General features: G+C 52.2%; 1 protein-coding gene across 1 annotated transcript in view; it reads right to left on the bottom strand.

Annotated features, from left to right (window-relative positions):
• Positions 1-26,889, bottom strand: part of Slc29a3 (solute carrier family 29 member 3) — a 41,738-nt gene that overhangs the window by 11,763 nt on the left and 3,086 nt on the right. The window contains exons 3-4 of the mRNA XM_021174316.3: positions 7,286-7,368; positions 453-679 (exon numbers count right to left, since the gene is read on the bottom strand). Of these exons, the coding sequence (XP_021029975.1) occupies positions 453-679; positions 7,286-7,368 (310 nt within the window). The remainder of the gene's footprint in view (positions 1-452; positions 680-7,285; positions 7,369-26,889) is intronic.

The following is a 26,889-nucleotide window of genomic DNA, read 5'->3' on the forward strand; positions in this document are numbered from 1 at the left end:
CTATGGTCCTACCCCACATCGACTGACCCGTTCTTCTGCTACCATGACTACCTACACCCTCCATGGAGCCAGAGACCCATCTGGAGTCTAGGGGAGCTAAGGACCCTGGAAGTTGCTCCCAACATGGCTTCCATGGCTGCTTGGGTCTCTCCTCTGGTGCTCACTCCATGTACAGCCTGGGCCCATGCCACAAGATAGCTCAGGCAACCATGGTGAGGCCCACCCCTGTGAACACTAGGTGGAGCAGTGGAGAGCCATGTCCCGTGCCCCCAACCTGTTCCCACCCACCTCCCCCATCTGCTGTCTAAGCTGCAGACTGAGCAGAAAGAATAGCTCTCAGCTACCTAGTCTGGGATGGATTGCTTGGTGATGCTAGGAAAAGCAGAGTGGACCCAGGACACATTTCTTTTCTGGAAAGACCACTGTGGCTTCCTCTCGTGGTGGGCTCTCACCTGATATCAGTGCCTGGGCATTCCTCATGGGGAAGGAGCCTGTGAGGCCGTAAACGCTGCTATTGAAGATGGTGGAGGAGCTGCTAATGATGGCCATGCACGCGATGGTGAGGCTGAAGAAGCCTCGGGTCCAGGAGGAAGTATCCACCTTCACCAGCACAATCATAACCACGAAGATGGCCAGGGACACGGACAGTGAGGCCAGAACACGGACGTGCACCTGGACCCTGGGGAGAGGACGGGAAGCAGTGGGAGGTGGTTAGACTCCCCTCAGGCCTCTACATGGGTGAGGCTGGTGAGCCACAGGAGAGAAGGTGGTGAGCTCAATGGCAGGCATGCGTGACCTTGAATTCTGCCTGTCCTGTGACATCCGAGAGGAGACTCAGGGGCCCCGCTTCCACTTCTGCAGGGGGTTGGGGGGGTGTCCATCTCCACATGGGGAAGTGGGGGGCTCCAGGGAGCTTTATGTAGCACAAAGACCCAAGCCCAGTGCGGGTCCAGGAGACAGTGCCGTTTGTTACTAATCTGTGAAGCTCAAGGCCAGGCCACCGGACAAGACCCCACTTCTGCTACATCGCTGAACTCCTGATGGATCCAAATTTGACAGCGGGGGAGGGAAGAGTGTCACCATCCACCATCGTTGATGTCACAAGACTTGGCTTGTGCCCAATTTTCTTCCAACTGTGCACACTCTGCCTAGGTGTGCAACTCCACCCTCCACGGGGCTCCGTGGGACAGGCGTACTCTTGGTCCCCTATACATAGGTAAGGAAGCTGAGCTCAGAAAGGTTTAGGAGCTGGCTCAAGATCACTCAGCTGTGAGGCCAGGAACTCTCAGAAGTTTCTCCTAGATGGTCTTAGCTGGGACGGCAGCTGCCGAGACCACACCCTGACAGTCCCATGTCAGGACCCCATGCATTCCATTAAAACACTGCACCCAAGCCAAGCCCTCCCCCCTCCCCTCCTCCACCCCCACTGACCAGGGAGGAGGACAGGGCTAAGAACCATCAGAGGTAGCTGTGCAGGGCTCTACCCTAATGGAGAGAACACCACCCAGAGGCTGTTGGAGCCACCATCAGATTAGAATCAGCTTTAGGCCTGACTAGATGTTCAATTCTAGTTTCCCACTAACGAGAGAGAAAGTAGGGGGGCGGGGAGAAAAGCCAGATTAGATGCAAAGATGTTGTCTGGATTAAAACAAGGACGAATGACAAAGTCAAACTTGAAAGGGAGAAAAAGAGATCTGTGTACACAGCTAGGTGTGAATCCGTTTGCATGGAGGGAAGCGAGGGTTATTACCAGGAGCTCCTCCCCCTGGCTGGTGGCATGTCTGTGTCCTGAGAGTTTGGGGTTGGAGGGAGAATAGAGCTGCCTCGCATACCCCCCCACATGCACACACCTCAGCCCACCCTGTGTAAGGGGAAGGAAGGACACACAGAACGTCCCTGGTGGCTGGGATGAGAACCTATGTGAATTTAGCCCCAGCCCGGACTCTTCTGTGACCCTGTGTCCTGACTGAGTGCCTGTCTTACACACAGGCACTGGGCAACAACTGTACATCTGGAGTGCAGGTGTGAACTCCAGAGTGGTGGGGGCTCAGTGCACCCCAGCACTAGGTACTCTGGGATGTTGGCAGAGGGCTGGTGACATCTCAGGGCATAATGGAGGGGCCGCAAGGAAGAGAGCACGTGTGTCCTTGGAAGAGACCTGACCGCCTGAGCCTTGCCCAGATGAGCTGGAGACAGGCAAAACCTCAGCCTGCATGCGAGCGTCTCATCTACCTTATGAGCCAGGCCTTGATCTTCAGAGGAGGAACGGGGTGGGTCTGCAGGCCTGTCTGTCAGCATCTCCTCTCTGGGAGAGAAAGTGTCCCTTTCTGTCCAGCATGGCGGAGGAGGTGGGCAATACCACCCATACCAGTCCAGCTTCAAAGAACAGCATTGGTGATCCTGGCTACCATAGGTTAGGGGGCTGCACACGGCCCACGCAGCCCAGTCAGTCCTCCCAGGGGTGGTGCCATGTACAATACAGGAGCCTCTGCATGAGTGTGTCCAGTGGCTGGCTGCAGCCACCTCGCCAGCTGTGTGTGGAAGGACTACAATATGGAGTGCACACTCCCCTCCCCCACGAAGACGCACAGAGCCCTGGTATCATAGGAAGGAGATCCCCAGCTATGCCTGAGGCTAAATCTGACTTTAACTTTCCATTAAAGAACAAATAATACTTCCTGTATGCTACTTGTTACTACTGTGCCCACTAACGGAGACATCGGAGTCCCAGGTGGGGGGAAGGGCGCGGGGGGGGGGGGGGGAAGAACACTGCCTGAAACTCCGGAGTTTCAGGCAGTGTTCTCCCCCCAGGGCCAGTGTTCAGGCCCAGGGTTAAGTTGGGCACAATAGGCTACTGACTTCCCAACAGTAGCCTAGAACCAACAGCTTGTGAGATTGGTGGATACCCATCCTAGCTCCCTCTCTGGGGTGGTGGGGTGGTGGTGGCTCCTTTAGATCCCTGGGGGCTCTGGTGACTCTCTGTGGGGCTGGGTGACAAGATCTCCTCTCCTGGCTACTTTTTTGCTGTCTTTACCTTTACATCACCTCCCCCCCCCCCTTCACTACATGCTCTCAAACGTCTCCTTGTTTGGGGGTCTGCTTCTGGGACACATCTATCCTCCATAACCAAGAGGACCCACACTGGGGGGCCTCTCCTGAGACTGTGCTTCAGGCAAGCCCGGGCTGGAGGAAGGGCCAGGTGGAGTGGCTGGACCCCTGGAACCTGCAAAGGTATGGTAAGTGAACCCCAATGTACTCTGTAGGCTTTCAGCCAAGCCTCAGGCTGGAGGTTCAAAGTGACCTTCCACACTTACCTGTCCCACTGAGATTCATCTTCCTGGCCTAACAAGCCACTTACCCACCCACAAGGTACGGAAGGGAGAGCAGCAGCACAAAGCCTGGCTTTGTCGCAGATTTGCTGTGTGACCTCAGACAGACATTTCCTCCTTGTCTCTAAGGAGGCAGGCCTAGTGATATGATGGTCCCGCTGGAAAAAAAAAATACCCTTGGTGACACCGTGGGGCAAGTGACAAAAATGGTTTTGTTATTGTTTTTTCGAGACAGGGTTTCTCTGTATAGCTCTGACTGTCCTGGAACTCACTCTGTACACCAGGCTGGCCTTGAACTCAGAAATCCTCCTGCCTCTGCCTCCCAAGTGCTGGGATTAAAGGTGTGTGCCACCACACCCGGTTAATAAAAAAGTTTAGATGCTTTTCCTGGGGCACCCGAGGAGGACTGGTGGAGCCAGAGATGGACCAGAAGGGAGGAGGTGTGGCTTCATCCCCCCACCCCCAAGCCACCTCCCTGTAGTTATGGTGATAAGGTCCTGTGCGGTGCCTGGGGCTTTGACAGGAATTGGTATCTTCTTAAGGGGGTGAGGGGCAAGAAGAACAAACAGCAAAGGCACCCACTGAAAGTGCTTATAGCGTCCCTCACATGCCCAGGGTTCCTTCCCAGTGGCTCTCTCCCTCCTGCTGAGCACTTTCCAGGACAGCCCCCAGGTCCTCAGAAGCCCCATGGGAGCTAATCTCAACACCATGAAGTTGGAGGCCAACCTTATAGACACTGTGGGTGGGGTGGGGGGACATTCCCACCCCCACCCTTCCTGCAGGGAGAGTGGCTTGGGATGGAAGCTCTTGAGTTTCTAGGGAGGTCTAGGCTTATGCTGGCTGGCTTGCCTGGTGTTCTCCGGTTATGAGACAGGCTGTGAGGCCACATGGCCCTGACGATGCTGGAGAAGGGCTCGGGCCATCCACACTCCTCTCCCTTGCCACTGAGAGTCCAGGACCCCAGGGGACTGATTTCTTCCCAAGACCCCAGAATGTAAATCTGGCTCATCTGTATTTATAAAGCTGCAGATTTAACATAATAAAACACTTGGCGATTATGAATGAGCCAGTGAGAGAAGCCAGGGTGCTCCAGGAGGGAGGGAAGGAAGGAGACATTTCAATCTTCCACATTAAATAAAAAACAGTTCGCCCTAAACTGTCCTTGGCAGCTGGCAACCAGCGAGGCTGGAGAGCCGTTTCCCTAAGGCCCTCAAATATTGCCTACAGCCCATAGTCTACTAGGGAACCTATGAAACTACTTACCCGCCCAGCCCCCTCCTAACCACCCTCCTCATGCCTAGCAGCCTGGAGCCTGGCCCAGGGGGCTACAAAGTCGGTAGCTAAGCACCCAGAGGTAGCCCAGGTTTCAAGTGCAGACAGTCTGAGGAGATCCCTCTAGGAATAAATCACACCCTTTGGCTTCAGTGGCTGCATAGGTCACCTGAGTGAGTGAGCTGTTTTCCTTTATGCAAGGCCACTGATCGGCCACTGTCTGTTGTGACTGGAGGTCATACACTCCAAGGTCCCAAGAGGGTCTTTTCCCTGATCCGGATGACCCCAGAACTGGGCCAGCTTCTGGTTCCATGGAAACTAAGGGAAAAGATCAGGAATGTGGCTCCACTGTGGCACATCTATGACCAGGAAAAATAGGATGTCACTCCAACCTCCTAAGTCACCGTGCGTACAGGGTGGCGCAGTGAAGGGGTAGTAGGTATATGTTACCCCCTGTCAGGTGGCGGTATGGATCACCTAAAGACGACAGGCATTCTTGTCCACAGGTAACTGAGCGGCACACGTGCCCAGGGCCACAGAGCAGGGAGCAGGTAAATAGAAAAGTCACAAGGCATGGAGGGGCAGAGGGTGGGTGAGGTGGGCCTCCCACCCTCTGCAGGTGCTCTTGTGTCTCGCCTCTTCTGGTACCTTCTCCTCTCTCTGGGCACTGTCTAGAACTCTACTCTGTCTTCAGTGGTTGGTAATGCTGAGAGAACCCTTAAGTCAGCTCTTAGCCATGAGAGCAGGGGATAGACCCTGGCCAGGTGGAGCAGGGACCCCCAGAATAGCCGCTCTGAGAATGTCCTTGCTAGAGACCAGGTATGCTAGGAGAGGCTCTAGTCCCTGGTTCCTTGTATCTCTTAGCCTTGCCTAGGAACTATACTGGAAGATTTGACTGATAAAAAGAAGGGCTGTCTGAACACGTCATCGGTGAGCCAATCGCACTGACACTTCGTTCCACTCCACACGCTCATCGTCCTAAGAGATGATGGATGACATTAGTCATTTCTATGAAGGACGTCATAAGTCCTTCATTGGGCCCCACAAGAGCAGCTCCATGGTACCCCATTTCCTAGGACCCCTCCTGCTGTACTCCATCCCCTCCCCAAAGCTCCTGTCTACTTATCTGTAACTTCCTTTCTAAATTCCACCCTCTGTGGAATTCTATCTTATTAGCAACACAAGAACCCAAAGTCACCGGCTTGGGTGGCTTTAAGGGTGGCCCTTGGGTTTTCTGTAGCCTCTTCCTGCCCCACCCCCACTTAAGCTCACCAAGAGCTCAGAAAGGCTCTGTTGAACTCAAAGACACCTCCAAATTCTCCCATATCACTTGCACCCCCAAGGGTGGATGTCTGAAGGCTAGGTATCTGGGAGGAGACCGCTGCAGGTAGCCCTAGGGGCCAGGAGTGAGGCTGAGTTCTCTCTCAGACTATACTTGGGTTTTAGAGGGATACAGGTTCTTTGATACTCCCTCCATGGACAGACAGGGTCCCTGTCCCCTTGAAATGGAGGAGGCTTTATGAGAACTTAATCAGGTGAGTGTGATGAAAGTGACACTCTGTGGCTTGTCCCTGGCCCTCACGGAACATTTGCTCTTCAGTCACAATAGGAAGAGTCTCTGAGCCCATGTGAACAAGCCAATGAGGAGAGACAGACGGGGAGGTGGGAAAGGATGGGCATCTCCAGCCCCCGTGCTGTCTGACTGCATCAGCATGTTCCAGCGGAGCCTGGCTGACCCCAGAACCCCAGATAGTAAAAGAAACTAATTACTGTTACTGTTGTAAACCACTATGTTCTGGGATCTTCTATACAACTGTACCTGTTTAGAAAGACTGCTCTATACACAGGCTTAGCACACAGGGTACATTCTGCTCTTTACTCCTGTGCCCAGAGCAGACATTACTAATCAATCCCGGCACACTTCCTGAGGCCAGATGTACCTTAGAACGTTTTTTCAGCAGAAGATCCAGGAGTAACCACTAAGTGACCAGAGCTAAATAAGTTTGCCACCAAGATTCTAAAGTTTCTATGAGCTCAAGCCCAAGATTTTGGACCACAGTGAGGCCACTCTTATTGTCTGAAGACAACTTCAGGAAAATGCAGATGAAATAGTGTCTCTGTTGCCATTGTTAAGACAAACAGACTGGACAGGAAGGAGCAGCCAGCAGAATTTATAGATCATACCAACTCACTTATCTCTCAAATATTTCCATCCTCCACAGTGTTACCCAGAAGCCTTTTGCAATTGTTACCTATGAGCTCCCACTATGAGCAGGGGACACATCTGCTGGTATCATCAACATATTACAGCAGTGACTGCTTCCTGTAAGTAGGGCAGTTCAGTGGATGCTGATAGTGGCTGCCTGCTCTCAGGGCATGTAAAAGAACAGCTTCCTCAGGTCTTGTTCCACACAGCATGCCCTGGCTACAAGAGCCAGTGGCCCTACAGCCCTCTCGAAGGGAGATGGCTCTTACCTGGATGTCATTGTAAGTGGCTATAAATGAGCAGTGACCCCTAACTGGAGACCCCTGGCACCCGCTAGATCTATAAACTGCATGGTAAGGCTGAACTTGCCTGCCTCCAATTTAGGGAACCACCATTTAAGCTGAAAACTCCTGCTGTAGACTGGGGGAGAATGGAGCAGGCAGGGGGTAGAGGTCAGGGGAGGGAGCTGTTGACCTACCTGTTGACAAGCAGGAAGTTAGCCACCAGGAACAGCAGGGAGGGCACAGTGGAGGCAACTGCCAGGTAGCTCTCAAAGTAGTTCTAGAAACACACAAGGAAGGAGGCTGCTTGTCACTCAGGGCTGGTAAAGGCCTGAGGGAGGGCTGCTTTCACTGTCTCCAGACAACTAGGAGCTAAGTCCACCCCACTCCATGTGATCCCATCCCTATCTCCAACCTTAGGCTCACTCAGTCATTCAACCAACAGCCTCCAAGGACAATGGTACTATACTTAGTTGTGCTGAGTGCTGGGGTCCCAGGGTCAGCTTTGACACTGTTCTCGGCTCCTGGGAGGCCCACACTTCCAGTGTTCCACTTACCCGAGCCACAGACTAGATGATGGGAGTGGAGCTCAATAGATAGCTAAAAGGTAAGCCTCACCCTGTTAATCTTGTTAGCCCTTTGACAATATATAGTAACCAGCTTCTCATACCATTTAGACCAGACCTCAGCTTATAGGAGACTCAGCCCCACAAAAGCTACTGGTAGTCAAAGCCAGAAGGGTAAATATCTCCATGATGAGCGAGGAGGAAGGGCAATCCTCAGGTACCCTCAGCCGGAGAGGGTATACAGAGAGAGAGGGAGGGGGAGGGGGAAAGGGGGAGAGGGGGAGAGGGAGGGGGAGAGGAGAGGAGAGAAGAGTAGAGGAGAGGAGAGGAGAGGAGAGGAGAGGAGAGGAGAGGAGAGGAGAGGAGAGGAGAGGAGAGGAGAGGAGAGGAGAGGAGAGGAGAGGGAGAGCAGGCTGGGACTCGGGGCTACAGACTGGTGTAGTACAAACTAAAATCTCTGAAAACCCCAACAGCTGTCCACTTTAGGTGAATTGTGAGCGCCCGACTCGCCAGCAAGAACGACGCCACAAAAGGATCCTTCTGCACACGTTTATTGGGAGAGCTTGATTACAGAGGTGAAAAGACCTGAGCCCCAGAAATGGTGCTGCTTATATAGGCCTAGGAGTGACGTGTCCATACCTGATTGGTTATGCTACCATTACCTCATTAATATGCCTCGGGCCTGGCAGTGACTCGGCAAAAAACTCTTTTTTTTTTTTTTTTGTTTTGTTTTTGACACAGGGTTTCTCTGTATAGCTCTGGCTGTCCTGGAACTCACTTTGTAGACCAGGCTGGCCTCGAACTCAGAAATCCGCCTGCCTCTGCCTCCCGAGTGCTGGGATTAAAGGCGTGCGCCACCACGCCCAGCTCGGCAAAAAACTCTTATGCACATTTGCACATTGGTTGTTTACCCATAATCATGGGCGGTGGCCAGTGGTAGCCAGTGCCATCTTGTATGGCGTTTGCGGCTTCCCACAGTGAATCTTGATTGAATGGGCATTGTCTCTGGGCATACCTTTCTTTAAAGTCAACCTCAACAAACTAACTGCAGGGGAGGGGAATTCTGGGTCTTCTATGCCCCAGCACTACAGAGAGGGACAGGGAGAAGGGAGAGAGAGGGAGGGAGGGAGGGAGGGAGGGAGGGAGGGAGGGACGGAGGGGAAGAGGGGAGGAGGGAGGGAGGGAGGGAGGGGAAGGGATGCTATGGAGGAAGAAATAGAGAGGAGGGAGGGAGAGGAAGGAAAAGAAGGAGGGAGGGAGGGAGGGAGGGAGGGAGGGAGGGAGGGAGGGAGGAGGAAAGTCAACCAAGAGCTGACTATCTTGCTTTGGTCATGAACCCCAGATGAGCTTTGAGCTGCAGTAAGGCTTACACACATTAAGCATTCGCTGTGTAACAAACAGGAGGGATTTAAATGGATTAAGCCATTTAACTCTAAGCAAAGAAAAGGCAGCATGTGAGTATTCCACTCTGGAGTGCTTAGGAAACGCAATGCACAATGGAGGAAAGAGATCACAGGAGCCAAGTGCAAAGAAGTGTGTGCACGTGTAAACCCTCATCCCCTCCTCAGGATAGAGGAGTCCAACACACACACACACACACACACACACACACACACACCATCCCAGGAGCTCCGTGCATCCCACTGGGAGCAACAGAAGGAGTGTGAAGGCTTTTTCACAGCTCCAAGCCCAAAGATCTGTGAGAATTTCCTGCTAGGTTCTTACAGATGCTGCTGTTTGGCTAACCAGAAGAGAGATGAGTTTCACCGAGTTCCAGGGAGGAGGCAGGATCTGCCTTGGGGACAATGGAAACTGCATGGCTGTAAGGAGAGGTCTGGGAGTGGTGGGGCTGTGGTCAGGCCTGGACAGAGGGTCTGACTGACAGCACAGAACAAAGATGAGAGGCATAAATGCCCCAGGTGCCCCCTGGGCTGTGGCACAGACCCTCTTGGGTCCCTTGAAGGCTGCAGAGGGCTTTGTGCTCTTTGGAAGGGGAGCCCTGACTGTAAGATGACAGCCTTGAAATTAAAATGATAATCGCAGCTCATCACCCGTGAGTCTTAGAAACAGCCTGCTGCCTCTCAGGTGCCCCTCATTGTCCCTGCCCTGATGGGCTCAGCAGAGCCTGGCCTGGGCTGGGCAGTCAGTCAATTACTTCCTGACACACTGGCTGAGCCCATGTGAGGCCAGGCAGGCGGCAGAAGGAAAGGAGAGAGCGAGGGACAAAGGCTAGAGGAGAAATGGAGACCCTCTGTCCTTGGCAGGCTCCCTCCATCCCCTGGACAGACCTGGAACTCTGGCTTTTTCCAAGGAGGCTCAGAGTCCCTGGGTATTTTAGGAACAGGGATTTTCCAGGTAACTGAATGTTCTGGTTTGCATACAGCCACACTGAAGACTGTGCCTTTTACAGTTGGGAAGCGTTTTTTTAGCCCTGACAACTGCAGGAGGCCCGAGTCCCTTGCTGGTGACTAAGCCCTGTACTTTATGAAGGACAAGCCAGTGGTGGGGGAATGGGCTCAGGCTGGGCCATGGAGCCAGAAGCAGGGCCTGGCCTGCAGACGGTGATATGAAGTGGGCCTGATGCCTCCCATGCAAATGCAAAGATGGTGTTTGCACTGTGTGTGTGTGTGTGTGTGTGTGTGTGTGTGTGTGAGAGAGAGAGAGAGAGAGAGAGAGAGAGTAATTAGGAATTGAAGCTAGGGCTCTGTACCTGATAGGCAAGCACTCTCCTCTTGAGCTACAGCCCTAGGTTTTTTTATTTTGGGACACAGTCTCACCAAGTTATACAGGCTGTCTTTGAACTCAGTCTCTATCCAACCAAACCTTGAACTTTTGATCCTGTCTCTATAGCTGGGATTGCAGGCCCAGCCTGGTGGCAGACCCTTAAGATGGCCCCATGACCTCTGCCAGGGGCATTCTCAGTCTGGGATGCTCTATTCACCAAGGGTGGGCTTCTAGCCAAGAGAGGTAAGCAAATGGGACAGGCACACAGGACTGAGTGTCCATCAGTATCAGATAGTATCTGACTAGGTTCTTCTTCTCAGCTGACTTTCAGGAGACAGGTGGCCTTATGGGAAACCCCATACACCAAGAATCTGCAGGTGACCCTGAGTTGCTGAGGCTGGTCTCCTGTAAGAACACAAGCTGGCTGGTGCCCAGCCACTAGGTACTAGATTCTGTCAGGAACCCAAGGGAGCTTGAACTGACCCTCCAATGGTTCAGCCTCATCAGTGAGAACCTGGCCAAGCCAAACCTGGACCTTGGGCCTGGACTTGCCCTCAGGAGAACAAAGGTCAGCTCACTGGGAATGCTGGTCCCTCCAGCCTCCCCTTGCCACCTCTCTGCGGGAATGCCCCGATTCCAGTGAATGACACTTGATCTATGTGCTTGCCAGGCCCACCAAGCCTGTATACTGTCTGCTGTGCAGAAGGCAAAGTAACTCTCCCAGAAGGGTGCTAGGGGCAGGAAGTTGAATCAATGCCCCAGAGTTAACTCTTGCCAACGTGAGGTAGGAAATGAAAAGATGCTCACACATGAAATCTCTAGTCTCTTCCTACCCTAACTGTAGTTTTGAAATGTGCTACAGTCCCCACGGCTGCTGGGGACACCGTCATGGAGCTGGGTATTAGCCGTCTTTGTTGCTGAGCTGTGGCCAGCTCTAGGGTCCTGAGGCATGTGTTTATTCTCTGTGCCAATCAGACTTCCTTGTCCTTCACTCTGACTCCTGGCCGAACCCCTACAAAGAGGTGGTTATGTGATGGTGACCGAGCTTTGCCCTGTAAAGCTGCATAATGGTGCTGCTGTTTATTTATACAGCCTCCCGAAGCCCCGAAAGCCAACTGGGCCTTGCGGTAGAGCAGGTAGAAGATAGTGACGAAGCAGAAGGGCCTCGCCAAGCAGGCTTTTCTACCTTAGCAGGTTGGGCCCCAGGCACAAGATCTGAACCTCGTGGGACACACCCTAGGTCCTCAGTCATGGCTGGGCAGCCACCATCCGTGCCAACAGCACCATCTCTTTTAACTCATCCCTTTCCTGGTATCTCACTGCTATGTGCAGTGCAGGTGCATGTGCTCATGTGCAGAAGTGCCTCCATGCCTGACCGCCTTTGGGGGGGGGGGGCTTCGGAAGCATAGCACTGTGGCACAAGAGACACCGTATGGTGGACACAGAAGGAAGGGTGACCAGGGGCCTCCAGTAGGACCAGTCTGGGTGGCAGCTAGGAAGATGAGGGGGAGGGTAGTTTGTCCAGAGACACGGGAAGAGGGTGATGTGCAGAGGACACTCGGCATGAGGTGATGTTACCTCGCCACGTTCCCTTTGGGAGCCAACCTAGCGGGGGCACCAGATATTCCAGGATTCCAGACAGTCAGGCTCCTAGAGTGCTAATGTCAGAGCGGGTATCAGTCCCTCACCGAGTGCCCAAAGCCAGTGTGAAGTGAGACCCACACCCACTGTTATCTCCCTGGGTTGCCTGGTTCAGGAAGGACTGGGTAGCAGTCTGTGGAAGGGATGACACCAAAGGCTACCTTAGCACCCATGGTGACTAGAGCGGGCTCATGACAACCATATGGAACAGCGGAACAGCGAGCTCCCACCCAGCGCTTGGTTCTTAGGGCAATCCGTCAGCGCAGGCAGGCCTGGGATAGGCCCCATTTTTACAAATTAAAAACCCAAGGCTGGGATGAGGGAGATGGCCCAGTGGGTAAATCCTCATATCTTAGTTAGGATTACTGTTGCTCTGAGACACACCCCATCACCATCATGCAGAGGAGGAAAGGGCTAATTCATCTTTCAATGCCCAGGTCATACTCTGCCAGGGCATCGGGGTGGCTTACTCCTCCCCATGGCTTGCTCTGGCTGCTTTCTTATACCACCCAGGACCACCTACCCAGGGGTCACACTGACTGGTCACACACACTGGGGCTGGGCCTTGCCACATCAATCACTAAGAAAAATGTCCCACAAGCTTGCTTATGAGGTGATCTGAGGGAGGCGTTTTCTCAATTAAGTTATCCTCAGATAACTCTAGCTTGTTTGGAGCTGATTTAAAACACACACACACACACAAAACAAACAAAAACAAAACCCAAGGTACAATGGAGAACCCAGGTAAAACTGGGTCTGAAGCACACATCTGTAATCCTAAGGCTCAGGTGGGGAGATGGGAGACAGAGTCAGAATTCTCATGGGCCAGTTAGCCTGGCATAGTCAGAGACAAACAACAAAGGGACAGCGGCTCAAACAAGATGGAGCGCAAGGAGGCTGACATCCAGAGTTGTCCTCTGAGGTTCATACTTAACCACACACGGCGGGTACGTTTCAGAGATGCATAATGGTGGTGGTAGGACCTTCCCACATGGGACTTCTGGGGGACACCTGCCATCTTACTCTGTAACCCCCAAAAGTTGCACAAACCCCTACTCTATCATGGCCACAGTGTGTCACCTGCCTCAGTGACAAGACTGAGAAGGCTAGGCTGACTTCATGACAGGTTTCAAATGGGCAGTTAAGGAGACTAGGCCTAACTCTCTGACTCCAAGAACTGGGCAAGTCCAGGCAAACTCAGGTCTCAGAAGCTGCCCCACCACCTGGCCTGGGTCAGCAGCAGTCCCCAGACTTCCTCAGCTACTTCCTCAGCCACAGTTTCCAGACCTCCCTAGCAAGTTTCCAGCCCCCACATCCTGGCAATGGAATGTCCATAGACTGGGACCCAACAGATTAACATAGAGATCACCTACCCCAGAATTCCCTAATGTGCTTTAAATCAGGCCTGCAAGCTCACTTGGGTGTCTCTCTATCTTGGTAATGGGAGACCCCAGCATGCTAGACTTCTGCAGCATTCTAAAACACTCTTTGTGGTTACATACTATTTGAGTCAGGGGTATCATTCTTTGGCGAATCATGGACCCTTACAAGACAAGCCTTTCAAGAGGCTCTTGCAGCTGATCTATGCAAGCCACACTCTTCCTATAGGGACTGTCATATTCTTCTGCCCCAAGGCAGCAAATGTTGGGGCTTGATACCTCTCCTCTTTGTCTCTGGGGTGACCAGAAATGTGGGCACTGTCTCTCCTTGTACCCTGGGTATTTACATAGGCTAAGAGCTCTACACAGTGTTAAAAAGAAAACTCTTGCCTCTATTGGCCCCAGGGGATGGATGGAAGTGGTGAGTGGTCAAGCAGAGATTACTTTCAAGAGGACAGATGGGCTGGAGTGTGGCTCGGTGGCCGAGTGCTTGCCTGGCATATGTGAGACCCTACACTCTGTGCCCGGCACCACAAAACCATGCTGGACTGAGGGTAGCATGGTGAACAGCAGTGGGCAGATTTCCAACCTTCTTCCCGATGGCGTCAGCACCCCCTAAACCTCCAAGGTAGGTAAGTGACAGACCCCCAACTATGGACAGAGCCTGGTTGAGGAGTAGCTGGTACCAGCAGCCTCCCAGTGGCCCATGAGTATGCACAGGCCACTCCTGGCCAGGGCAGGGGGTACGTGCTTCACTGGAAGTGTGATAAGGAGAGCCATTTTCATCTGCTGTCCTCCGGTGTGAAAGCCAGGAACCAGAGGACCACTCTTCAAATGAAATTCAAAAGCCTAGCGGAGCCAGCCGGCCAGATGTGAGGCCATTTTCCAGCAGAGAACTTCCTCCAGCCACCTCACTGAGAGGCCCCATGCTAAAGCCGCTCTTCTGGAAGAATCTGATTCTGGGCTCAGGGTCCAGGTAAGAAGGTTTCTCTGGGCAGGGAGGCCCTGAAATGAGCCTGTTTATCTCTGGCAGGCCTTGGGTAAAATTCTCTCCTCTGAATGCCATTTGGGCCCTTTGATATAAGCAGAGTACATTAGTCACGAGCCTCAGCAGCCTCAGAGTCTGAAGCTACTGTCACCGAACAGTTCTGCGTGCCCCCCCCCCCCCACCTCCGGTCTGCAGTGAGGGAGGCAGCTAGGCTCCTGCAGGGTAAGGAAAGTGATTCCAGCCTGGGGATGGTAGCTCAGGGCGGCAGAGCGTTACCTGGATCACAGGGCCATGAAATTAGCAGCAGTGAGCGGGCTGCAGCCAAGAACGATTGGCCATGCAGGCTCCTGCCTTCAGCTGTCTGGTTCCACGGCCTGGGGTGTTAAGGATGTACCCTCATCCTGGAACAGCCCACTCCCATCTGGACAAGTTGAGAGGTATACAGAGGGAAGACAGTGACTTCCTAACTCCTGAGGTCCCATGGAGGGGACATGGGACTGGGACAGGCTTGGAGGCTGTGCCACTTCCAAGTGGGGTTGGGGGGGCTGGGGAGGGGTCCAGAGGAGAGATGGGGAAGCCTCAAAAAACTGCAGCCAGCCATATGTCACCATAGGTCCCTAAGGATGGGGAGTCCCCATCAAATGGTTCCCTCAGCCCTGGGTCCCTTGACCCCTTGGGCTATCTTGGGCTATAAAGATAGCCCAAGGTCAACAAGAACTGAGAATAAATCTTGTTCTCCAAAGAGCAAGGCCTCCCTAGCCTCTGTCCCTGTCCATACTTTATAGTTCCTTCCGGATGATCAGCAGAGCTCCCCAGTCTCCTGGAAGGCCCTACTTTCCCTGTCTGCATGGAGGCAGGAGCACTTCTTCTTCCCTCCCCACCAGAAGGGGAGCACTCCTTCTTCCCTCCCCATCAGACGGGAGCATTGTCTCTCCTCCCTCTGCTGCCGAGCCATTGCATAAGACTGTCTGACTAGCAATTTCTGGCTGGCTCTTCCTTCTCTGTGGTTCAAGAGCTTTAAAAAAAAAAAAAAAAAAAAAGCTAGGCGTGGTGGTGCACGCCTTTAATCCCCAGCACTTGGGAGGCAGAGGCAGGCAGATTTCTGAGTTCGAGGTCAGCCTGGTCTACAAAGTGAGTTCCAGGACAGCCAGGGCCATACAGAGAAACCCTGTCTCGAAAAACCAAAAACCAAAAAAAAAAAAAAAAGGGTACTTTGACCTCACTGCCCTCCTCCCCTCCAACTCCTTACTTCCTTTTTCTTAGCACTCCTAGAAAGCCTTGGCTCTGTCCGCCCTGTAGGGAGCTCTGCCTGCCTTCTTCCCAAGCTGCCATGGGAAACTGTTCCTGCATGGGGTCCCAGGGCCCCCCAGCTAGGTCATCTCTAGCCTCATGCTTCTGACATCATCTGTTACACCTCCCACAGTGGGTCCAGGAGCCCCACTCTGATCTAGGGTAGCCTTAGGGCCCTGGGATGAGCCCTGATTTGGAAAGGAAGTCTTGGATCTAGATAGAATGAAGGGAGGTAAACTTCATATCCAAAGCATGGGGCACACATTAAAAGAGAGGCTGTGCACACGAGGTGGGAGAGGGGAAGGCAGAACCAGGGGTGCCAAGGGTCCTAAGTCCCCAAAGGCTGCAAGATGTTAAGAATGTTCTTCCCTGGAGCCTTGGTTCCAGCCTGCCAGTTTGACAGGCTGTGGGGTTAGAGAGAAATACCTGCCCCATCTGGGAGGCATCCACACACACATCTCCCAACCCTGTACAAGCTGATCTGTGCCCAGGCCTGTACCACCAACACAGGTGGGCTAGAGCCAGTCTGAGGGCCAAGGGTGGCCCTCATCCTTCTGCAAACACAGGGATGTGGTCCCACCTGTCACTCCTGCCTGAGATGTTAGCTTTACTGAGTATCCTGGGGTCCGGTAAGCCTGAAGTATTTGATCTCTGTATCAGGGATCTCACAGGATGATTTTACAGTCTGGCCCTGTCTCATCTCATTTTACACACATATATATATACATGGGTGGCATGTGTTCTTATGGGTATTTATGAGTGTGAAGGTCAGAGGGCAATGCCAGGTATTCATTTTACTTTTGAGTCAGGGTCTCCTGCTGAACCTGGACGTCACAGGTTTGGCTAGACTGGCTGGCAAGCACCCCGGATTCCCTCAAGGCTGCAGTTACATGCACGTACTGCTCATGTGGGCTTTTTATGTGTGTACTGGGACTCTGACCTCAGGTCCTCATCTCTCCTGCCCTCTTTACTCTCTCTCTCTCTCTCTCTCTTTGCTTGTTTGTTTATTTTTGTTTTTCAAAACAAGGTTTCTCTGTATAGTCCTGGCTGGCCTGGAACTCAGGGATCCGCCTGCCTCTGCCTCCCGAGTGCTTGGATTAAAGGCGTGTGCCACCACCACCTGGCTAATGTCTTCACTTTTAAAGATGGACACAAAGCTCCTCTTCACTAATAAAGGTAAAACCCACAAACCGAGGCTGGCTCTCCCAAACCATGATCCTCCTGCCTCAGGAGGAGGCGTAACATAGCAGTGTGCTTTCTACCCACCCCACTCCACCCCTGCCAAGCTTTCTCTAGGCCCCAGTAGGACAAGCCAGCATCTCTCCTGTTCCTCTTTCTATTCCTCCGGCTCCGGAAACAGCCAGCCAAACAGTGGCTGGAGGGGTGGGGGTGGAGGGGGACAGAAGGAAGGACCAGAGAAAAAGGAGCCTGAGAAACACACACACACACACACACACACACACACACACACACACACACACCAGAGACAGTCACTATGAGTGTCCAAGTCTGCTTGTCTCTCTTCTTCCTAAGCCATGGGGACATAGGAAGGTGGCCTTAGAAAACCCCTATAACTCATTTAGCCATGTCTACACAGGGCAGCTTCTATAGACCCGAGGTGGGGCCCATGTATCTGAGGGACAAGGGCCATGCCTGAGACATGGCTGTTCAGGGCCTCTCTGCTGGCCCTGCCAGGTGCTTCCTCCTACATGCACAGCGTTTCCATTGTGGCCACAAACTTCTCTGAAGATTCATGTGGGGTCAGAGCTACAGGTTGTGACCGTATTCAGATGCACACACGTGTGTACACTCATTCACATACACACTCACACACAGACACACACACATACTCATATATATATACACACACACAGATACACAAAGATACTCATACACAGACACACACACACTCATACACAGCAGACACATACTCATACACAGACACATACACACACTCATATAGACACACACACTCACACAGACATACATACACACAAGACACACTCACTCACACACAGACACATACACACACTCATATAGACACATACACTCACACAGACATACATACACACAAGACACACTCACTCACACACAGACACATACACACACAGACACACAGACACACAGACACACATATAGACACACAGATATAGACACACAGAGAGACACACTCACACACAGACACATTCACACAAACACACATATAAACACAGAGATACAGACAGACACACACAGATACATACATACAGACACACACATACACTTCACACAGACACACTCACTCACACACAGACACACAGAGACACACTCATACACTCACGCAAACACATACAGACACACACACAGACTCACATAGACACACAGAGATATACTCACTCACACATAGACACATAGACACCAACACAGAGAAAGACATACATATACACACACACACATACACACTCACGCTCACACACCACTGACAGTCTAATGGAAACCCAGACCCTCCACTGTCCCTGCAGAACTTTCTCGGCCAAAGACTGCCCTTAAGAGAAGTACTCTGGGGCTGGAGAGACGGCTTAGTGGTTAAGAGCACTGACTGCTCTTCCAGAGGTCCTGAGTTCAATTCCCAGCAACCACATGGTGGCTCACAACCTCTGTAATGAGATCCAAAGCCCTCTTCTGGTATCTGAAGAGACCAACAGTATACTCACATATATAAAATAAAACAAATCTTAAAAAAGAAAAGTACTTTGAGTTTGTATAAAGCCTCTAATTGGCTTTGCTCTCCGCTCACTCGCAACGATGAACCACATTAAAAAGACATCGACCTCCAGGCAGTGGTGGCGCATGCCTTTAATCCCAGCACTTGGGAAGCAGAGGCAGGCGGATTTCTGAGTTCGAGGCCAGCCTGGTCTACAAAGTGAGTTCCAGGACAGCCAGGGCTATACAGAGAAACCCTGTCTCGAAAAACCAAAAAAAAAAAAAAAAAAAAAAAAAAAAAACCAAACAAACAAAAAAAAAAAACCAAAGACATCGACCACTATGGCCCTTCTATCAATCATGTTGGGGATATTGCCTCTAGAGTCTAAAGATATATGCAAAAAGAAATAACATCAAAGACAGACAGAGAGAGGTGGGGGAGAGAAAGGGATGGATGGGCCTGAGCAGCCAGCCGTACAGATGGGGCCCGGGATGGTAAGCAGGTGGAAAGAGATAAAAAGGGAGGGAGAGCTGCAGAGGGGGCCAGAGCTGTGACTGACAGCTTCACAGGAAGCAGAACAAAAGGGGGAGGGGCGTCACAGGTGGGGGAGGGGCATCACAGTGGGGGAGGGGCCATCACAGGTGTTACACACTGGGAACCATGCTGGCTGGACTGTGGTTAGTGACAGAGGGTAGACAGGGGAACTTACAAAATGACTCAGTTTTGGTTCTGGGTTTTCACAAATGGCTTACAGCAGCCATCCACACAGGCCAAGCAATGGGTAGCTGGCATGGAGTGGGGCAACTGACCCTTACGTCTGATGGCCACCTACCCGCACTCTATGGCCGATATCTAGAGTCCCTAGCAGCCTCCTGACCACTGCTATCTCCTTTGGAGAAGTGGCCGGGCTCAGGCAGGTGCCTTAGTTCACTTTGGAGTGTGTGAAGGGTGAGGGATAGCTAGGATTTGGTTTTTTAAAAAAGTTCATGACCCAACAGACTATCCCTCTTCCATTTGAGAAGAAATCTATGTCAAGAAATCTGCCTGTCTCTAGGACAGTCGTGTCCCTATACTGGGAACAGTCATCTTGCAGCTCTGGTCCCCCTGACAGCTGGCCACATCTGCACCTTGGGAGGCGAGTCTGCAGGATAGGGCTAGGAGCTAAGTATTCAACAGGTACCCTACCTAACATGAATGTGGGCTGCAGCCCTGTTCATCTGAACAGCCACCAGCAGGTTCCTCACACATACCCATGCCAACGGTGAAAAGAGGACACATGGTCCTCACTCCTTACAATGGCAGGAGGCATTTACATTATAGGCCATAGCCTGTGACTGGCTAAGAAGCAATGGAATGGGTTCAGGCCAGAGTTCCACCTTACCCTATTTTCTGTTTGCCACCTGCCTTTCTTACTGTGGTGGTTTGTATATGTTTGGCACAGGGAGTGGCACTATTGGAAGGTCTGGCCTTGTTGCAGTAGGTGTGTCCTTGTTGTAGTAGGTGTGGCCTTGTTGTAGTAGGTGTGGCCCTGTTGGAGTAGGTGTGTCACTGTGGGTGTGGGATTTAAATCCTTTCTCCCAGCTGCCTGGAATTCAATCTTCTCCTGTTTGCCTTCTGAACAAGATGTAGAATTCTCAGCTCCTTCCTCACCACGCCTGCCTGGATGCTGCCATGCTTCCTGCCATGATGATAATGGACTGAACCTCTGAACCTGTAAGCCAGCCCCAATTAAATGTTTCCCTTTATAAAAGTTGCCTTGGTCATGCATGGTATCTGTTCACAGCGGTAAAACCCTAAGATACTTAACAATGTACCATTTTCTGGGGCCCTCTCCTCTGGCCTCCCTTTTTTTCTCTTTAAATTTTTTTAAAAAGTATTTATATATACATATATATATATATATATATATATATATATATATAGAGAGAGAGAGAGAGAGAGCCACAGGCATTCCACAGAGGCCAGAAGAGGGCGTTGGATCCGCTGGAATTGGACTTAACAGATAGTTGTGAGCCACCACGAGGGTGCTGGGAATTGAACTTGGGTCCTCTGTAAGAGTACCAAGTGTTCTTAACCTCTGAGCCGTCTCTCCATCAGCTCCAAGGACATAGTCCTGCTCCTGTTAATTTAGTAAACACCCCCACCAGCAGGCCAGCAGATTGGCTAAGTACCATCTCCACTCCTCAAAGTCCCCAAGGACACTGGCCCAGGGTCAAATCCAAGGGCAGCCTACGTCCATCCTGCCTGGCAGACACCACTGTGCACTGCCACTCACACCTGCACGCACAGAGGGCCTTTACTTGCTCAATGGCTTAACTCGTGTTTTACCAGGGATCAAAAACCTAGGACCTCTCACACAGTGGGCAAATACTGCATCATGTAGTTCACTCCTCAGCCCTCTTTTTGCTTTGTCTTTTAAGACAGGGGCTCACTAAGTTACCTAGACCAGCCTTGAACTTGCCTCTGCCTCCTGAGTACCTGGGATTGCATATAGGCCTACCCCGCCAGGCTAGGCTAAAGGGATTGTTTACATTTTCACATATAGACGGCACTTTCCGGAAGTATAGCTTTATTGCACACATTGGCTTTGCCAGGTGAAGCGAATATTATGGTAAAAAAGAAATGGAAACATCTAAAAAAACGCAGACACGGAGGGCAGGGGAGTTAAAAGCGGAGATGACATACAGGGTCCTCGGCTTAGCCCCCGTTGTCACGGATGTGTTCCTGGGAGTAACTTCCTGCGCCTGCTCAGTCTGGGTGATGCTCCCTGCAGAACTGTTACAGGTCAGTGACCAAGAAAGGCCCAGGAGATCATGCTTAAGAAGGCTCTGCCTGCTGCAGGGTGCCTGCTAAACACTACAGAACTGGTGGCCGACTCGGTGCCCCTGAGCAGAGGCTCAGGAAAGGCTGTCGCTGTGGCCTGCTTCAGGGAAAGCCTCAGGAACACGTGGTAAAAATGTCAGGCCTTCTTCCTCATGGTTTCAGAGCACCGAGTACATGCCACAGGTTCAGAGACCAAGGGCCACAGAGCACATCACATCCTTGTCACACAGCAGATAGTGATATGACTGGGCTTTCCCAGCTGCCCTAGGGCCCCAGGAGGCAGCACGGGCCCTACTCTCTCCCATGTACAGAGAACCAGTGATACAAATGATCCCAAACTCTTTTCCCTTCTTCACAAAGGGGAGGTCCCTGGACCTGTCTACGCCTCACAGAGGTTCACAGAAAGCAAGAAGCCAGGGCGACCCTTCCTTTCTCAGGGCTTCCTACGATCTTCCTATGATCTTGCTTTGTTCCCCCTGGACAACCACTATCCTGAGGCCCCCTTAGCCCCACTGGTTCTGTCCTTAAGCCCTGGAAACAGGGAGAGGAGTATGTAGCGCTCTTCCTAGCCACACTTAATAGGTTCCCCAGTCCCACCCATGGTGAGTGTCTCTGAGACAGGGTTAAGACCATCTCTGGCTGGCATGTAGCGTAGAGACAACGCTGATTGATACACTGAAGAATCAACTAAGCTCAATGCACTTACACTAGCCAAGCCTCCCTGACCCCCAGCCTCCAGTTTCCAGCCCTGGTACTCAGCCCTGGCCCCAGCCTCCCTGCTATGTAAGGGTCAAGACTCCCAGGCTCTCTACTATAGCAGAGGTCATTTTTTGGACATCCAGGTAGGGTGGATCTAGTTCTCCAAGCAGGAAAGAGGTTTGCCACTCACTGCTAGGTTTGCCAACTTGACTTACACTGGAAGGAGTTCTTTGAGGAGATTCCCTCCCTCCACAGCCCATTTATTTAATGATAACTGCTTTTTGTTCCACTAAGTGCGGTTTGACTTTGATCTTGGTTCTTCCCTGGCTACAAAGTTGCATGCCCACATGTGTGCGCCCAAGTGAGTCAGAACTAGATGGGTGGGTAGTTTGTAGCAACTCCCTGGTGACTCCACTATGGTGGGACAGGGACAATCAGGACATGGTGAATATGGCAGGGGCTCCAGCTTGGTCTAAATCTCAGTTCTGTCACTTGCTAGTAGATGACCTTGGTGGCCCATCTGTAAATAGGGGACAAAACACTAATCCGTCAGGGTATTCTATGGATGATGGGTGGTAAGTTATAGCGTGGGTGGGTGCAGGCTTCATGGCGGGGACTCAGTAACAGTCAGCAGATCTTCAACAAGCCCTCTGCCAACCCATCCTCCAGTTCCTCTTTCTGAAGTCAGTTCACCCTGGTTCCTTTTAACCCTGGCATGGAGTGTCTGCTCTTTTTTTTTTTTTTTTTTGAGACAGGGTTTCTCTGTATAGCCTTAGCTGTCCTGGAACTCACTCTGTAGATCAGGCTGGCCTCGAACTCAGAAATCCGCCTGCCTCTGCCTCCCAAATGCTGGGATTAAAGGGGTGCGCCACCATGCCCGGCCCATGTCTGCTCTTAATTATATGGGCAGTTCTCGAGTGGTACTGTCCTGAAGCTAGGCAGTTGGAGCAGGACCAGTAGGTTGTAAATACTGGAACGGGACTCCCCCACCCGCTGAACCAGGTAAACTTGGCCTTCCCTAGGAAGAAGACTCATTCATTTAACATCTATACCAACCCATCTGAAAGGCTGGCAAGCCACAGTGATCCCAGATCTGTTTCCCTCCCTTAGCTCAGGATAAACTTTCCTCTTAGACCATGTGATAACCCAGGCCAGACATCCCTGTGACATATTACCATATGCCCAGCACCAACTACATGCTTCCCACTGTACTTGCTGAGGGCTGGCAGTGCAGAGAGAAGGTGATGCTCCCAGTCACCTGGATCCTACATCCCTTACTGTCTAGGGAGGCTGGGCCATGCTCACTCAAGCTTGGCTCGACACGATAGGCTTCAGGGGGAGACCTTGATGGAGAAGCCCGGGGGCTCTGAGGGCACAGAGGCAAACCTGTGACCCAGAGAGTCTGGAGGCTCTCAGGGAACCCACGGGACTGAGTTCTTGTTCTCCCATCTCAGGCAGAGGGGACTGATTTTGCTGTTCTTGGCCTAGGAGAGTCCATCTAGACTGCAGCAGGGGCTGAGAGCAGGGAGGAGTCCTCCCAGCAGGAAGGACCACCCACCATGTCACACACACACACACCCATACAGTCAGACACACAGTTAGAGACAGAGAGACACATACACAGACACACATACTGTCACATATACACTACACACACACAATCAGATACACATAGACACATACACACACAGTCAGACACACATACTGTCACATACACATATACACACACAATCAGATACACACAGACACACACACAGTCACATACACACATATATACACACACAGTCAGACACACACATACACACATATATTCACACACACAGTCACAAATATACACATACAGACACAGTCACACACAGAGATATACACACATAGACACAGACACACACAGACACACATACACACAGTCTCAGCCACAGCAATAAGGATGCTAATAAAGGACACTGATAGCTTGGGGTCAGGGGTGGAGCCCAAGGGCAGGGCTCAGGTCCCTTGGGCTTCAAAGTCAAGCTAAGAAGGCAGCCTGGCCACAGCCCACAGCAGCCTCCTACACAGCACTCTCAAGGAGCATCCAGTCTGTGATCATCCACCCACCTGCATTTCCCATTGCCATTCTCTCCAGCCCTGCCTTGCTGTGTGATCTTGGGCAGAATGCTTAACCTTTCAGAGGCTTTCTGTCTCCATAAGAGGTTACTCAGATCTTTCCGGGCTGTAAGAGAAAGTCTGTGTCACCCTGTGTCACCCACCTAGTCTGGTGGGTCTAGGAAACCAGAACCCACACAACATCACTTCCTGCCACCCCTGCACCCCAAGCTACCCTTTCATGGCAATTAGTCTATTGGTGCTCTGATGGGTTTGGTCCAGGGCGAATGCCCCTCCCATCCTCACCCCGTTGGCTTAATCTGAGGTTCTCATTCTCGAGAACAAAGAGAAGAGGGCAGGGAAGGCGGTAAACCGTCTAAGCCATCTCCAGACCTGCCGAAAGGCAGAAGGAAATGAGCCGGGGATGGGAGATGGCCCCGAAGGTGACAAGATGACACATGGGGGAAGGCTGTCAACATTCCTATCGGGCCAGATTCCTCCATCCTAGTAACACGCTGGAGAAGGCTGAAGAGGAACAGACTGTCTGCCCTCCTCTCTCCGTGGCCCTCAGGACACAGGGCAGAGCGAGGCCATCAGCAAGATGGGGAGAGAGCAGGGGGGAGATGGGTAAGCAACGGGTGCCGCAGATGAGGAGGCAAAGAAAAACAGCCCCGTCAAGTGCAGAAAGCCCTGCAGCATGCCTGTTCCCCCAGCCTGGCCCATGAATCGAGGGGTGACAGGTCTCTCATCTCTGATGCCAAGAGCCAGGAGCTGCGGGCAGCAGGCAGGTACTACGCCTGCACCTGCCAGTGCTTGAGAGCGGTAATAAAGTATCCTAGCAGGGCCTGGATCGCAATAAAGTATCCTAGCAGGGCCTGGATCGCTAAGTGCTTGCAGCTGGGAAGGGCTGCAAGCACCCTGGGCCTTCTCTGGCAAGCAGGCCTGACGACGGTCCGAGGCGGGTGGGACAGGTGCACATACAGCCTAGCCCTGGCCTGGGGAGACAGACAGATGGACAGATGGGGCAGAGAGGTTCTGGAGAAAGTGCTGTCAGTCCCAGAGGCCTGCAGAAAGCTGGATGGCTTGTGTCCTTTGTCCCACAGGATGCCAGACAGGCTGCTTACGCAATGCCTGGGATGGTGGTGCCGGGCCTTATCATGTGACATGTAAGAATGGACCTCACTGTCACAGACATGCTAGGATGGCAGAATGGTCAGTTTATACATGAAGAATACAGAGAGGATGCAGGGTCCAGAGGCCATGTTCAGGGGGGAACTTCCTGAAGCTCACCATGCCCGTTAGCCACCCATGTGAATGAGTAAGTCCTGACTCCAGCATGGGGTGGAATAGAGCCTTTTTCCAACACATTCTCAGGCTGTTCCTGGTTCCACAGTCCCACATGGGGCAAAGGGGCAGTGTGGTGCTCAGTGTCCAGTCACGGGGGTCTGCCCCCGGAGGCTCTTCAGGTACACATATGCATTCCCTGGAACCACCTATGAATCCATAGGCATGCAGAAACAGCCCCCTCCCACACATCAGGACGATATGGGCGGGGTGAGGGACATGCGGCAGTCATGTGGAACCTTAGAAACCAATGTCCCTGATTTCAGCTAAATCGATTAGAAGCCCTGGGCTAGGTATCATGGGTAGTTCTGGAAGTAAACAATTCAGGCACGTGCGAGGTGGGGCCCCGGAGTGACGCTCACAGGTATCGGTCATCCCGTGATTTTCCCCACACAAAACTAAGTCACAATCTGGAGAGCTGGTCAAGGCCTCAGAGGGGCTTCCAAAGAAAGAGAAGTGCGCCACCTCTGGGGCTGGGGTCTGCTAGCACATCCCTTCTTGTCCCCGAGGGACCCAGGGGAAGAGGAAGGCGTAGCTCAACAGTATCAGCCTTCTGTGCTTACATGGGCTTATAAGGCAGCTCTGGCCCACGCCACTGCAGAACCACTCTGGACAGATCCCTTCACCGGGTGCATGCAGGGCTCCTGAGCCCACCTCCCATACTAGGCCTTCACCTTGGCCCTGATGATGGTGTGGCTTTCCTTAGGGCTGATAGACACACCATGGCCATGGCCACCATGGAGGGAGGGTTGCCATGGTGACCTACAGATGATCTGTATCCTCAAAGCGAGGGAAGACAACAGAGGACTCTGAAGTCAGTACCTCCTTCCTGGGGTGATTCCTGCTCACCCTTCTAACCCACCTGCTCCAGACCACAGCGACCTGAGTGTGTCCCTAGGGCTCTGCTGCCCCTGGGTTATAGCTGGTATATGGTCTGAGTGTCCCCCAAACTTCCCTAGATAGAAATACACTCCCCACTGGGATGGGTTAAGAGGATGGAAACTGAATCCAACTATGACATCTAGAGGGGATTGTGGTTAGTCATGGGATGGAGCCTTTGCCCCTGCCCCCCCACCCCCTCAGCCCCAGTTGAATTCTGGTGGCTTTATAAGACAGAGGGGACCTGACTCACACACATCACCATCTTCCCTCATCACAAGATGCCTCGTGCTATCTGAAGGATGCCACAAACAAGAAAGCCATCACCAGACACAGCCTCTCAACCTTCAGTCATTACCAAGAGCCTGAATAGTCTTCTGTTCCTGAGAATGATCATCCCCTACCTGGCCTGTGGTACTTTGCTCCCAACCACAGTAAATAGACTGATAGCTCTGTCTCCCCTAGCTATCTGGCCTCCAGTATAGCAAGGATGTTATAAAACTATGCTTAATGATTATATTGGACAGCTCTCTGTCTTTGTCTCTCTGTTTCTGTCTCTGTTTCTGCCTCTGTCTGTCTCTCTCTTTGTGTGTGTGTGTGTGTGTGTGTGTGTGTGTGTGCAGGGCATGTTAACATATGTGAAGTCTTGGTTTTAAGCGCTAGGACACACAAAAAGACTACATTTTCCAGTCTTCTCTATAGC

Source organism: Mus caroli, unplaced genomic scaffold (assembly GCF_978045245.1).
Source record: "Mus caroli unplaced genomic scaffold, Mus_caroli_1 scaffold_9, whole genome shotgun sequence".
NCBI classification, from domain to species: domain Eukaryota; kingdom Metazoa; phylum Chordata; class Mammalia; order Rodentia; family Muridae; genus Mus; species Mus caroli.